We start from the raw sequence: 15,562 nt of genomic DNA, 5'->3' as shown, positions 1-15,562 counted from the left end.
TTATTCATTTCATAGTCACTTGGTATCTTTTCATTGACTAGTCTTGACTCCATATGATTCTGAACCCATTTCAAAAATCAAGTCTATATCAAAGGAACATGGTTTAATATGCCAAAATAAAAGATTTTTAGTTAAGTAGGTGGAATTATGTGTTTTAGTGCCTTTTAAAAATATTTTTCGGGCTTCCCTGGTGGCGCAGTGGTTAAGAATCCGCCTGCCAATGCAGGGGACATGGGTTCGAGCCCTGGGCTGGGAAGATCCCACATGCCGCGGAGCAGCTAAGCACGTGCACCAGAACTACTTAGCCTGCGCTTTAGAGCCCGTGAGCCACAACTACTGAAGCCCGCGCACCTAGAGCCCGTGCTCTGCAATAAGAGAAGCCACCGCAATGAGAAGCCCACGTGCAGCAACAAAGACCCAACTCAGCCAAAAATAAATAAAATTTTCTTTAATGTTGAGATTTTACACTACTTAGGATATTGAGGGAGAAATGCTATAGGCTCTGAAGAAAATTCCAGATATGAAGTTTCATAACTGTTCTGCTGGAATTGCAGGAAAATGAATATTAATTTCTGATTTAGTCGAGATTCTTCAAATAACTTGAAATAGAACTTTAGTTCCAAACTAGTATAAGCAAATAAGTACTTCCTTGGCTCACCTAAGTGAAAATTCCAGGGCCGTCTTACTTTTGAGCATGGCTCGATCCAGCCTTCTGCATGAGCCAGGTAGACAAAAGAGCTTTCAACTGCCATCCTAGCTTAGAACCCCAAAGCAAAGAAGCAGACATTTTTGGTGCCTTAAGCAGAAGACTCCTGGGACAAGCTCTGATTAGCCGGGCTTGGGTCCCAAGTCCATTCCTGTTACATCAGCTGCCCAGGTGATGGGGCATATTGGCCAGGCCCGGGTCACATGCCAGATTGGAATGAGTGGTGGGTAGTTTGACGAGGCCCACCTAACTCATATAGGGCGGGATGCAGCTGGAAGAGGGGTTCTGTCCCCAGAAGCAGGAGGATGGGGTGCCAGGCATACGACCACCAGTGTCCACTGCACTCTTCTTTTTCTTTGGAGGAGATGGTGTCTTTTCTTAGGTACATACAGCCTTGGCTATTTGCCAGTCCATTGTGTCTCACTTTGCAATCTTGGTTCTTCAGACGTGTGTTATTGTGCAGTTTAAGGTACTGACCAACTGTATGGTGTTTTCAAGCCTTTAAGGAGGTGGGAGGATACCAGGAACTACAGCATGAGTACATGGATGCTAAGCCCACCCTCATCTGTGAAGGAAACTGGACCACCCAGCCGGAATGCTTCATTCCTCGTCTGGATTCTTTCCATATCTTCCGAGATCCCACCACTGGAGACATCCCCTGGCCTGGAGTCATCTTTGGCATCTCCACCCTCTCCTTGTACTACTGGTGCACTGACCAGGTAATCAAATGTGCTGCGCTGACAGGCCTGCACTGGGGCCTGGGGGTTGGGGGTCTCTGCAGTCTCTGCAGCCACAGGCAGGCTTCCCTCCCAGCCTTGTGTAATACCCAAATGTAGTGCAGGACCACGTTCTGTCTGAAAGGGGTCTCTCGGGACTTCCCTGGTGGTCCAGTGATTAAGACTTCACCTTCCAATGCAGGGGGTGCGGGTTCGATCCCTGGTCAGGGCGCTAAGATCCCACATGCCTCACGACCAAAAAACCAAAACATAGAACAGAAGCAATATTGTAACAAGTTCAATAAAGACTTTAAAAATGGTGCACATCAAAAAAACTTTAAAAAAATAAGAGGAGTTCCCCCTCCAGTCCTGTCTATAACAGAGCACTTGTTTTCATTTTTTCCTCCCTCTCATTATCTACAAAGCACAATGTTTGCACATGAAAAATATGTCAGTTCTCCCAAATTGAGTCTAGAAATTAAATACCACTAATCAGTATTTCAGTTGGATTTTTTAAGGACTCAAGCTTATTCTAAAAATTATATGGCTCTCTATCAATGGTTGTTAATGAAATAAACTGTGAAATATTCATACAGTGGAAGGCCAATATAGAAATAAAAAGGAAGTACAGCTACACACCATAGCATGGATGAATCTGTAAAGCATTATACCAAATAAAAGAATCTAAACACAGAAGACTAGGTGCTGTGTGATTACATTTATATAAAGCTTAACACAGGCAATGCTAAGTTATGTTGTTTAGGTATACACAGTTACGTAGCAAAAAATTGTAAAGAAAAAGCAAGGAGGAAATAAAATAGTCATTAAAGCGATCATTTCTGAAGCAAGGGAGAGGGTTGAGGTTAAAAAGAGGCACATATAACGGTGGTGTTCACAATCATTAAAAAGTGGAAACAACCCAAATATCCACCAACGAATGAATGAATAAACAAAATGTGTATCCATGTGTTGGAATATTATTCAGCCATAGAAAGGAATGAGTACAGATACCTGCTACACCTTGGATGAACCTCGAAAACATCATGCTAAGTGAAAGAAGCCAGACACAGAAGGTCACCTATTGTATGATTCCTTTTACGTGAAATATCCAGAACAGGCAAATCCATGCAGACAGAAATCCGATTAGTGCTTCCCGGGGGAGGCGGGATGGAGAGTGGCTGCTTCATGGGCCTGGGTGTTCTTCTGGGTGATGAAGAAGCTGTGATGCTGGAGAGAGGTGGCTGTGATGGAACACTGGGGATGTACTAAATGCTACAGAATTGTTCACTTTAAAATGGTTAATTACATGTTATGTGAATTTCACCTCAATTGTTTAAAAGAGCCATAGAGAGAGGCTTCTGGGGTACCTCAATGTTGCTCCTCTTTTCTTTTTTTTTTTTTTTATTTTGTTCCACCACCATCAGTGAGTTTTTTCATACATTTCTAGATCAGTTAGATTCTTTGTTGCATTCTGTATGCCAGCCTTTAAGTGTTGCACCTCTTGACTTGGTGTTTCCATGGTGCGCTCTGTAATGTGCTACACCATGTTCGTGTGTTATAGCACAATAAAAAGGGTTTAAACCTTTTGTGGAAGGAGAAGATGCCACAAATAGCTAACCCAAGTTTGAAAATGAAGAACAAAGGGGGAGAACTTGCCCGACCAGATATTTAAACTTTGACAAAGTCGCAGTAATACAAGCAGTTTGAAATTCCCAGGAATAGACATATAGACTAACAGGACAGAATGAAGAGCTCAGAGACAGACCCATGTATTTATAGGAATTTAATATGTGTTCAAGGAGGCTCCACAAAGCAACAGCAGAGATACATACTCTTCAATGTTGTTAAAAAAAAAAAAAAACCAAAACCCAGCTTACTATTTGGAATAACAAAGCTTCATCCCCACCTAACACTTACACAGAAGTGGGCTTCAGATGAATTAAAGACTTAAATGTGGAAAGTAAACCTGTACTACAATAAGGCGAGGTAATGCTAGTGAATACTTTTGAGTTGGGGGGAGTGTAAATCATATCGGTTTGATCACATTACACATAAGGCCTTTTTAACAAAGGTGCTCTAGACAGAGTTGATGGATGATGGGCTAGAGAAGAATATCAGAATGTTTATAATGAACAGGAGACTAATAGCAAATCCACAAGAAAAAGGAGCTCCAATAGCCATGCAGGCAAAAGATAATGAGAGACAATTTGTAGAAAAGGAAATGCAAACAAACGTAAATGCTAAAAAGCATATAACCCAGCATTATCAGGGAAGTGCAATTTAAAACCACAATGAGACTGGCAAAAATTAGAAAGCTTGATGATGTCAACTGTTGAGGAGGACACGGATGTTCAGGAATCCTCTTGCATTTCTGATGAGAGTGCAAACGGGGCGTGTTTTCTGGAGGGTGATCTGGCAATGCTGAATAAAGTCAAATATATTGTACTCTGTGACCAATTGGTGATGTTCCTCAGAAACTACCCAAAACTCCTCATCCAAGTTCATAAGGGACCATATGTGAGGCCTTGATCACAGGGTTGATTGTGCTAGGTACTGAGGTGGGTGGATGAGATGGGGGTGGGGTGGGAGTGGGGATACCACTGAGGGCTGCTGTGCCTCCGTGAGAAGCCGTGGAGCCACCATACAAGGAGTGGCACTGATGGAGCTTTACCATGTACTGAGCAGAGGACCAGGAAACAAGATGAGGCCCAGAGCCCAGCACACGGGCGTGATCTGTAACGCAGCCACAGTGTTGTTATTTGTATTCTTCCCCTCTGCTTATTATGTGTCTAATTATGCTGCTTTATGTCAATGACAAGAAAAGTCTTTCTGTAAAAATTAGAAAACAGGGTGGAATCAAACCACCACAACCAAGAAACCCTTCCATCAGAAATGATCAGTTAGATCTCAAACTCAAACTTCTGGAAATGAAAAATATTCTTACTGAAATGTAAAACTGAGTAACTGTTAGAATAACAGATTAAACATAGCTGAAGGAAAAAAGTGGTAACCTAGAAGAGAGAACTGAAGAACTTGCCCAGAAAGCAGAAAAATGGAAAGTGTGAAAGAGAGACAAAGTGACATTGAAGACAGGATTAAAATACATCCTATTGGAGTTCCAGGAGAAAAGGGGAGAAGCAATATTTGAAGAGAAAGTGGCTGAGAATTTTTACAGCTGTTGAAAGAACAGGACTCATCAGATTCAGGAATCACAGTGAATCCCAAGCAAATCTACACAAAGTCACCTCCTGATGAAGTTTCAGAACATGAAAGACGAAGAGGAGACTGAAAGCCACCTGAGAGAAAAGATCCCTTGTAGAAGAAGACAGGTACACCCCCAACAGTCTGCTCAGCAGCAGCAGTGGAACCCAAGGGAGAGGAGGAAACTTTTCAAGGTACTGAGGAAAATGTCCACTTTCAATTACGTGCCCAGCTAAGTATTACTCAGTAGCAAGGGCAAAATAAAGGCATAACCTTCCCTAGAGACTGAATGACATGCATAAAGAAAAAGGAGGTCCTGGTGAGCAGGAGGGACAGTTAGAGAAGCCGGCCGGCACGTGCGCAGATCTGAAGCATTGGCTGAAAATCACCATAATTCTGCACACAGGAAGTAACACAGGACAGAGCTAAAATATCGGACCATAGTTAGAGTTAAATCTGTTTGTGGACCTTAAATTGTTCAGAAGGGCACAGATACTGATTTACTTTAGACCTGAAGTTGTATCCATGTTAAAATTTTAAGGGTAATTATTAAAAGCATAGAAGTAGAATCTCTAACTTCCTAACTAGTAAAGAAAATGATTTAAGAAAGAATTTTAATTGAAAAAGAGACAAACTGACCAAAAGAAAATTGTTTTCCTTTGGCCCACTACCATCTTTAAACAAGAATTCGTCCCTTGCCCCGCTTTGTGATATATGACAACCTATGAAAGTGCTTAGGGCTTTCTGCGTGGAATGATTTCATGCCCCTACGACTATCCTGTCCTCAGAATAAGAGTTGGCTTCTGGGGCTTCCCTGGTGGCACAGTGGTTGAGAGTCCGCCTGTCGATGCAGGGGACACGGGTTTGTGCCCCGGTCCGGGAAGATCCCACATGCCGCGGAGCGGCTGGGCCCATGAGCCATGGCCGCTGAGCCTGCGCATCCGGAGCCTGTGCTCCACAACGGGAGAGTCCATAACAGTGAGAGGCCCGCGTACCGCAAAAAAAAAAAAAAAAAAGAGTTGGCTTCTGCTCTGGCCCTGTTCCTTCACCCCCTCCCTTAGAGACCATCTCTTCTGTGTGCAGAGCTAAGCAAAGACCAGGAAGTGCAGCCTGGCTGCCCACCTGCTCAGCAGAGACCCCCAGGCACCTAGAGGCTGTCAGCAGGATGCCCACAGGCCCACTGAGAAGCAGTGCCTGCTTACATGAGGCAGGACAACCTTGGGGTTCTTCCTCCTATTAATAAATAATGCATGTGGGAAAGAAAGAAATCATTAAAGAAGAACATGAAAATCCTACCTGTCAATCCTACTATCCCAGGATTAACCTCTATTGTCATGTTGGTTTATTCCTGTGGACTTTTTCTAGGTATAGAGTCAAGGTGTGTGTGCTATTGTATCCCGTGCCTTTTTGTTACTGTCACGTTATGAGCATTTTTCACATTATTTAAATATTCTTTGAGAATGTAATTTTAATGCATACAGAGTACTGCATTGTCTTGATGCACTGGACCATGTCTTTATGTTCTTTCTTAAGTGCTTCTCCATCTGCCCGCTACACCATTCTGCTCGGGCTGAGTGCACACCGCCTCTTACAGCAGGAGCACCGTGAAAGGGGGCGTGAAGCACCTCCCAGGAGACTTTGCATGTTAAGGTCTACACTGGTTCATTTCCACTTGGACAAGTGAAGCTGGTCGCAGTTCTAAACACTCATTTGTTACCGGGGACCAACCTGTGCTTGGATTGTTGTCACAAGGGCAGAGACGGTCTGTGGCCTCTAGAAGGGAGTCTCATCCTTGCCAGGGGACAGCTTGTAAGCACTGTGCTGCTGATTGGCGTGCAGTGCTAACAATGAGGCCAAGGTCAGGCCACCCTCCTCCCCTCTGGTAGCTGTGCACTGAGCAAAACGTGTGCATCGGTCACACGTGCCTCCTCTGGCCCTGCATGCCCGGAGACACCTGGGTGATTGGGGTGAGCAGTGGGCACCCCCTCCGAGGGCACACCCTACTGCTACTGCAGGTCACAGTTGTCCTATCTGTGCCGAGGCAGCCCGGGCTTGATACCCTCTGAGAAAGCCCCCCCGCCCCCCCCACCTGTGTTTCCTCGGCAGATTTTTGTCCAGGGCTGCCTGGCAGGGAAGAACGTGTCTCATGTGAAAGGCGGCTGTGTCTTGTGTGGGTACCTGAAGCTGCTGCCCATCAGCATAGTGATGCCAGGGATGATCAGCCGCGTCCTGTACACAGGTAATTCTTGCTCTGCTGTGTTCACACTGATCTTCTTCTCCTCTCTCAGGCATCTACATCTAGGGAGCATGGGGTTATCAGGTCTCCTGCTGGGGAGACTGCTGGGGTTGAGGTGCCCCGGATTGCTTTCTTGGGAGCTCATGGATTTAGATTAGGGATGTGGCTGAGCAGAAGTCTGGCAGGGACCGTGGATGTAGGTGGCAAGAGAGGAATTGCAGAGAGACGAGTTCAGGCGGAGATGAGCCAGCCGATGCTCCCTGCAGTGGCCGGTCTCTGCGTGGCGTTGAGGCGTGGTCCATGGGGAGGTCAGCTGTTCCCCCTGCACTGCAGGCACCGTCCTGCGGGCACTCCTGGGTGCCAGGCATTGTGCTCGGATGTGACCAATGCCGTCACTGCTCTCACAGCCCCAGGTGTGGCATGTCGATGGAACCCCCAAAGTGGGTCTAGCCCTGAGGCCCACATTCTTTCTGTTAAGTGCTGTGAGAACGTCCCTGCTGCACTTAATTGAGCTGTCACAATTTCGTGGATGTCCCTCATCCCCGTTGCAGCCTCGTTTTACTGCCTTTAGGTGTACTGCCTCTCGGTGCCAGATTTGTTTATTCATTAAACCTTTATGGAGCACATACTCAGATGGTGCAGCCACATGGTCAAAGCAGGCGGCTTCCACAGTCTTCTGCCTCAGTGCAGAAGGCCAAGCAGAGAGTGAAGCACTTTTTATTGCGAAGCCACATGTGCAGTAGACGTCTCTAACCCTAATCCATCCTCAGTCTGCCTCTTTTTTAATCCTGATCCCTTTCCAGTTTCAACAGAGAGGAGCGCTCCGTTCCAACATCCCAGGTTTGGTCTTTGGCTGTCAGGTAGCCCTTTCTGGGGTCTCTTAGGTGGTGCCTCCTCATAGGTTAGAAATAGGCCTCTGTGCTCGCTAGGACCCCAGAGTCGCCTGTGCTTGGCGGCCCTGCCTCCCCAGCCCCACTTCACCTCACAGCCCACCCCACCCACTGGGCGAAACCACATGTCTCTTGGCCTCTAGAAGTGGCTGAGGGAGGAGCGAGAAGAGCGGGCCTCAGGAAGCCACACGCCCCCAGCTTCTGACCACCAGGTGAATAGAGTTGGTGGGCTGCCCTTGGGAGAGCCGTCAGGGTGGGGAGGGGCCCAGGACCACTTGCCCCGCATCCTCAGAAATGGCCAGACTCACAGACTGTTTACACACACTCATAGAGAGCGGTTTGGCACAAAAGCTCCGCACCTGCCCACATTCCTGGGAGAACATACTTTTCCAGTAACCCAAACGTTCCTGGTCCTAGATTCTGGGTCTCTCCCATGGCCAGAACCAGGGGCCAGACACCCACACGGTGTGATTCTGCCAGTCAGGTTTTCCTTGGGGGCCACTGTATTAGTTGAGGCTCTTGAGTGAAAATGACGTGCACTTTTAGCTCTTCTTTCCTCCGAGCTGGTGTCCTCTCAGTCTGTCTGATGGCAGATGACCACCAGCAGCACCAGCCTTCCACCCTCCAGCCCAACGACCCCCAGAAAGAGTGTTTCCTTTTCGCCCTCCCAGCAGAAATCCCAGGGGAGTCCCGTGAGCTCACTTGGGTGACGGACCAGTCATTGTGGCCAAGGGGAAGGTGTTTCCAGAATGGCCAGGTGGCCCCTGGGCCCCTCCCAAACCATGCCGAAGGAGACTGAGGGCCTGCTCGCAGGGCAGGGGGAGGGAGAGCAGGCAGAGGAAAAGCTGACCCACTTAGTTTTCCTGACGTCCCCAGTGAAACCCCTTGCTCTCCATGTAAACCCAGGCCCTTCCTGCCTCTTCCTAGTCTACGTTGATTCGTTGTTTGGTTTTTTTCTCAGATGGTAAATTTTAATCTGTTATTTAAGCTCTTGAAGGCCTATCACATTCCCTCCTTTACTTCCCTTTGTCCAAATTTCTCCCCAAATACTCTGAAATAACACCCCTACGGGGCTAAGGGAGTAAGGTCATGAGTGGCCCACCCATCAGTGTATGGATGAATCATCGTTTGCTTTCCTGACACCTGGCTGGGATCATTGAAAGGCTTGTCGAGGTCACAGGGCTTGCTGTGGGTCAAGCAGTGAACTGGCAGAAGCACCGACCCGCTGACTCCTGGGGCCTGACCCCCAGCTCCTGACGCACGTGTGGGGTCACGAATTGGAGACGAAGAATCTGCCATCCACACACCGTTCCTAATTTGCTTCCCGTTCCCTGAGCTCAGATTTTAGTGCTCAGGGGCCACATGCTGGTGTGACCCTTGTCTCTCTTTGCAGATTAAGTGGCGTGTGTTGTGCCTTCAGAGTGTGAAAAGTACTGTGGCGCCAGAACTGGCTGCAGCCCTCTCGCCTACCCCGTGCTGGTGGTGGAGCTGCTGCCCAGTGGTAAGAAGTGGAGCTGCCTCCAGGGCTGTGAGTGGACGGTCAGGAGTGAGGGCCCCGGTGGAAGCGTAGGCTGTGGGAGGGGCCCTTGGCATCCCGGGAGCCTTGTGGCCTCCTCTTCCTCTCTCTCTCTCTCTCTCTCTCTTTTTCTCTCTCTGTCTCTTTCTTTCTCTTTCTCTCTCGGGCACGCGCTCAGGCCCAGCCTCTGCTGGCCCTTTGCATGGTCCCCTCCCTGCAGAACCCACGCCTCTGCTCCTCACTGCCGCAGATGGGAGCTCGGCGTTGTTCTAGTCTGTGGGGACAAAGAGGGGAGCAAGACCGCATCCTGCTCTCAAGGAATTCAGTCCAGTGGGACAGGCAGGGGCATGGCTTTCGTCTCACCCACTTTGCCACATCCCAGGGAAACGGGCAAACAAACAGTACAGTCTTTTTAAATTCCGTATTAGCTCTGAGGATAAATAGGCCAGCAATGTTGAGACATTCCCATAAAATACAATGTAGATAGATCCCAGCTGAGGGAAGCACCAACCATCCCACAGTTCAGGAAGGGGGTCGCTCAGCACCCGGGGCTGCAGCCCAGGGCCATGGGCACTTGAAGCCAGGCCAATCCAAGAACTCTAGTCTTGGCCTGGCCTGAGTACCTACTGAATACAGTGGGGCCTCCTGTGCAAGCCCTGTTACCCTCAGGCTCTCCCAACTATGCATGGGAATCTCTCAGCAAAGCCGCTGCCATCCAGTGGCCTTGCAGGTCAGAAGCCTAGACTGTTACGTTTATAGGTAACACTTGTTGAGAGCTTGCTCTGTGTTGGACATTGTGTTAACCCATCTTCTTACTGTATCTTAATCTTAACAACAGTCTGTGCAGTAGGTACTTTAATACCCACCTTACAGATGGGGACACTGAGGCACAAGGAGCCACATCATCTGTAAAAGGGGTCAGCACTGGTGTCCTTCTCACAGGGCTGTAGGGAGATCATCAGGCTGATGCCTGAAGAGGTGCTCCAGCCCAGAGTAAGCACTCGCATATTATATGAAGACACAGCGGCCAGCTAGCAAGGCTCGTCACAGAGCAAGGGCAGCTATAATGCACTTGATCTATCTTAGATGGACTCCCACTCCGAACAAAATTTACCAAGTGGGAATGTTCCTCAGGAGGCCTAAGGCGTCCTGGCACGGCCAAAGAGCTGGAGGCCCAGGAAGTGTTCCTTTTCTTCCAGGTGTTCGAGGCTTGATGGTGTCCGCACTCTGGGCCTCTCTCATGTCCTCCCTGACTTCTCTTTTCAGCGGTGCCAGTGCCGTGTTCACAATGGACATCTACACCCAGATACAGCTGATGGCCACTGAAAATGAACTCATGCTAATAGGCAGGTGAAGGATTCCTCTAATCACATGAGTTACTGCCATCAATGAATCGATGCCCACAAATGTCATTATGTGAAAAATGTAGGCTCTAATGCTGCATATAGAGTTATCTTGTTTATATACAGCATGGTGGTGTTTTGTTTGTTGTAGTTTTGCAGTGAAGATGTATTGCTTTTGTTTTATTTATTTTTTTTATAAATTTATTTATTTTTGGCTGCGTTGGGTCTTTGTTGCTGCACATGGGCTTTCTCTAGTTGTGGCGAGCAGGGGCTACTCTTCATTGCGGTGCACAGGCTTCTCATTGTGGTGGCTTCTCTTGTTGTGGAGCACAGACTCTAGTCGCGCGGGCTCAGTAGTTGTGGCTCACGGGTTCTAGAGCACAGGCTCAGTAGTTGTGGCACGTGGGCTTAGTTGCTCCACGGCATGTGGGATCTTCCTGGACCAGGGACTGAACCCATGTCCCCTTCACTGGCAGGCAGATTCTTAACCACTGCGCCACCAGGGAAGTCCTGTATTGCTTTTATAATCACAAAGAAAATTGTTTCCATTTGGGAAAAAATTAAGTAATAATCACAATGATAATGGGTACATATTAATGTACCCCCCAAACTAGTCCTTGTGAGGAAGTGTATCTACATTATCTCGTTTTCTCTTTCAGTCCTCATGACAACCTTTAAAGGTAAGTTTTAGTTCTTATTCTCACTGTACAAATGGGGGGAATGGCTCAGAGAAGGTAGTTGGTCTACCTGAGTCACATGGAAAGAGGATCTCATCCATCTCAGGGCCATGCCATTAACCAGGAGGCCTCACAAGCTAGGCATAAGGCAGGAGGTGTGAATGTGTAAACACGTGGACCTTATCCTCATTCTGTAGGGTTTCACACTGGCTGTCTGTGGACCACTTCCAGCCCACACACTTTGAACTTGGCCTACGTTACGCCTCAGATGCCTCCTTCATCCCGTGGCAAGGTACATACTGCTCACTGTCTTATCTGTCTAACCCCTGCAAATTGAGTTTGCTGTTACATTTTGATTAGCATTCCATTGTTTAAAAAGCACTTTTCTGAGAAACTTTAAGAAACAGGTACCTGTTTTATTTAAATTTTTATAGAACATGGGGAAAAGGAGAAAGACTTAAATTCATTTCATAAAGCTCAAGATATTGATGCCAAAACTGAACAAATACAGCACAGGAAAAAATTAAAACTAAAGACTCATCTCACTTTTAAATACCAATGCAAAACTTGTAAATAAAATATTAGACACAAATCCAACAATATACTAAAAAAATGTTAAAAGAATGACATCTCATTACCAACTGTGATTGTTTTCCAGAAATACAAGGATGGTTCAATATTAGGAAATGTAGTAACATTACTCACGATATTAATAGATCAAAGAGAAAAATCATATATATCTATTCAGACGATGAAAAGGTATTTGGTAAAATGGGTACCTTTCAACATGACAAAACATATCTGTATCACCCTAAAAGCCAAGTCATACCTAATGGAACTAGAAAGGAACAAGGCAAGAATGTCCCCCCTTACCGCTATATTTATACTAATATATGTGTAAAATAAAATGTATATATAAGTAGACCTAAATAGATATTTCTCCAAAGAAGATATACAGATTGCCAACAAACACATGGAAGGATGCTCAACATCACCAATCATTAGAGAAATGCAAATCAAAACCACAATGCGGTATCACCTCACACCGGTCAGAATGGCCATCATCAAAAAATCTACAACCAATAAATGATGGAGAGGGTGTGGAGAAAAGGGAACCCTCTTGCACTGTTGGTGGGAATGTAAATTGATACAGCCACTATGGAAAACAATATGGAGGTTCCTTAAAAAACTAAAAGTAGAACTACCATATGACCCAGCAATCCCACTGCTGGGCATATACCCTGAGAAAACTATAATTCAAAAAGGGATGTGTACCACAATGTTCATTGCAGCACTATTTAAATAGCCAGGGTATGGAAGCAACCTAAGTGTCCATGAACAGATGAATGGATGAAGATGTGGCACATATATACACAATGGAATATTATTCAGCCATAAAAAGAAACGAAACTGAGTTATTTGTAGTAAGGTGGATGGACCTAGAGTCTGTCATACAGAGTGAATGAAGTAAGTCAGACAGAAAGAAAAAAACAAATACCATATGCTAACACATATATATGGAATCTTTAAAAAAATATGGTTCTGATTAACCTAGCGGCAGGACAGGAATAAAGACGCAGCCGTAGAGAATGAACTTGAGGACACGGGGTGAGGGAAGGGTGAGCTGGGACGAAGTGAGAGAGTAGCACTGACATATACACTACCAAACGTAAATAGATAGCTAGTGGGAAGCAGCCGCATAGCACAGGGAGATCAGCCTGGTGCTTTGTGACCACCTAGAGGGGTGGGATAGGGAGGGTAGGACGGAGGTGCTTGCAAGAGGGAGGGGATATGGGGACATATGTATACATATAGCTGATTCACTTTGTTATACAGCAGAAACTAACACAACATTGTAAAGCAATTATACTCCAATAAAGATGTTAAAAAAAAAAAAAGTAGACCCACAGGTGAAGTTAGCAGACAAGGACTTTGAAATAACCTTGATTAATAGGTACAAGAAAATAGAGGGAAAGGTTTATAAAATAGATGAAAAGAATTGGGAATTTTTCCAGAGAATTAGAATTTATAAAAATAAGAAGGTCTAGAATTGAAAAATAAATATCTGAAATTAAGAACTCAATGGATTTGTTAGCAGCTGATTGGCTGTAGCAGAAGACACTGTTAGTGGCTTGGAAATGGATTAGTCTACAATATCCAAACTAAAGCACACAGGAGAAAAGGAAGATACACGTGGAACACAGAAGAATAATATATATGTATTATTGGAAATTATGTATATATATATATATATATATATATATATATATATGTAACTGTAAAAGCAATTTGGAGAAGATAATGGCCAGGAATGTTCCAAATATCTGGACAACTATCCAGAGATTCAAGAAATTCCACAAATCGCAGGCAGGATAAATACAAAAGAGACCATACCCAGGCCACATGATAGTGAAACTGCTGGAGACTGGAGATAGAGAAGATCTTTAGAGCAGCCAGAAGAAAGTAAATCACATCACCTTCAAAAGAGCAGCAGAGAGACTGATAGTAGAAGTTTCAACAGAAACTGTAAAAGCCAGGAGGCAGTGGAGTGACATCTTCAAGTGCTAGAAAAACTGCCTACCTGGAATTCAATACCCATCGAAATAGCCTCCAGAGTGAAGGTGAAACAAACAGGTTTTCAGATAAATGCAGGTTGAGAGAATTTATTACAAAAGAATTTCACGATAAGAAATACTAAAGCATGTTCTTTAGGCTGCAGGAAAATTATCCAGATGGAAGAATTGACCTTCAGAGAAGGATGAAGAGCACCAGAAAGGGTAAGTATGTGGGAAATAGAAGTGAGTGAGTGTTGACATAAATAAGAAAAAATGTCTATGGGATTAACAACATATGGAGGCAAAACATGCCAGTAAAATCCCAGAGAGAATGAGAAGGGGCTAAATGGAGCTTAAGTATTCTCACGTTCTCTTGCTATTCGGGATGTGGTAAAAGTCAAAACTTGTACCAGACTGTGATATGTCAAGGATACATGTAGTCTCTAGACTAAACAATATAAGAACAGTTCAAGAACGTTTAACAAGTTAATAAAAGTAAAATATGGGATAACTAATAAGTCAAAAGAATAAAAAGAACGTGAAAGGTAGGTTAACTGGAAAACAATAGGATAGCTCCTAAATATATCAGTAATTTCATGAAACAGAGATAGGTAGACTAAGTAGCTGAGTTAAAAGGTGAAGATTATCAGAGCTTTTTTTTTTAACCAACTGTAATCTACGTAGAAGAGACACCTTTCTTTTCCAGTTTTGTTGGGATAACATTGACATATAACACTGTATAAGTTTCAGGTGTACAATAATGATTCAATATATATATATATTGTGAAATGATCACCACAAGTTTAGTTGACATCTATCACCTCACATAATTAGTTTTACTTTCTTGTGAAAAGAACTTTTAAGATTTACTCTCTTAAAAAAAAAAGATTTACTCTCTAAGCAACTTTCAAATATACAATATACAAATACACAATCCTGTGTTGTTAACTACAGTCACCATGCTGTACCTTATGTCCCCAGAACCTATTTATCTTATGACTGGAAGTTTGTACCTTTTGACCACCTTCACCCATTCCCCCCACACCCATCCGCAGTCTGCTCTCTGTTTCTATGAATTCAGGGTTTTTTTTAGATTCTACATATAAGTGAGACCATACAATACTTGTCTTTCTCTGTCAGACTTATTTCACTTAGTATAATGCCCTAAACGTTGTCACAAAAGGGAGGATTTCTTTCTTTTTTGTGGCCAAATGATATTCCATTGTGTATATGTACCACATCTTCTTTATCCATTCATCTGTTAATGAACACTTTGGTTGTTTCTATGTCTTGGCTATTATAAATAGTGTAAAGGGTGTAGAGGTCTCTTCAAGATAGCGATCCTTGTTTCCTCTGGATATGTACCCAGAAGTGGAACCGCTGGATCATGTGGTAGTTCTGTGTTCAGTTTCTTGAGGACCCTTCATACTGTTTTCCACAGTGGCCACACCAGTTTACACTCCCACTAACAGTGCACAAGGGTTCCCTTTTCTCCACATCCTCACCAGCACTTGTTATCTTTTGTCTTTTTGATAATAGCCATTCTAACAGGTATGAAATGGTATCTCATTGTGATTTTGATTTGTATTTCCCTGATCAGTGATGTTGAGCACCTTTTCATGTACCTATTGGCCATTTGAATATCTTCTTTGGAAAAATGTCTATCAGGTCCTTTGTCCATTTTTAAAATTCTATTATTATTATTATGTTGTTGTTGTTGTT

General features: G+C 44.7%; 1 protein-coding gene across 1 annotated transcript in view; it reads left to right on the top strand.

Moving 5' to 3' along the window:
• LOC101270222 (sodium/glucose cotransporter 1-like) overlaps positions 1 to 15,562 on the top strand; it is a 62,045-nt gene that overhangs the window by 31,899 nt on the left and 14,584 nt on the right. The window contains 4 exon segments of the mRNA XM_012535249.1: positions 1,205 to 1,425; positions 6,730 to 6,862; positions 9,143 to 9,250; positions 10,465 to 10,615. Coding sequence (XP_012390703.1) covers positions 1,205 to 1,425; positions 6,730 to 6,862; positions 9,143 to 9,250; positions 10,465 to 10,615 — 613 coding nt within the window.

Source organism: Orcinus orca, chromosome 15 (assembly GCF_937001465.1).
Source record: "Orcinus orca chromosome 15, mOrcOrc1.1, whole genome shotgun sequence".
NCBI lineage: Eukaryota > Metazoa > Chordata > Mammalia > Artiodactyla > Delphinidae > Orcinus > Orcinus orca.
This window is presented reverse-complemented; position numbering and strand designations above follow the sequence as displayed.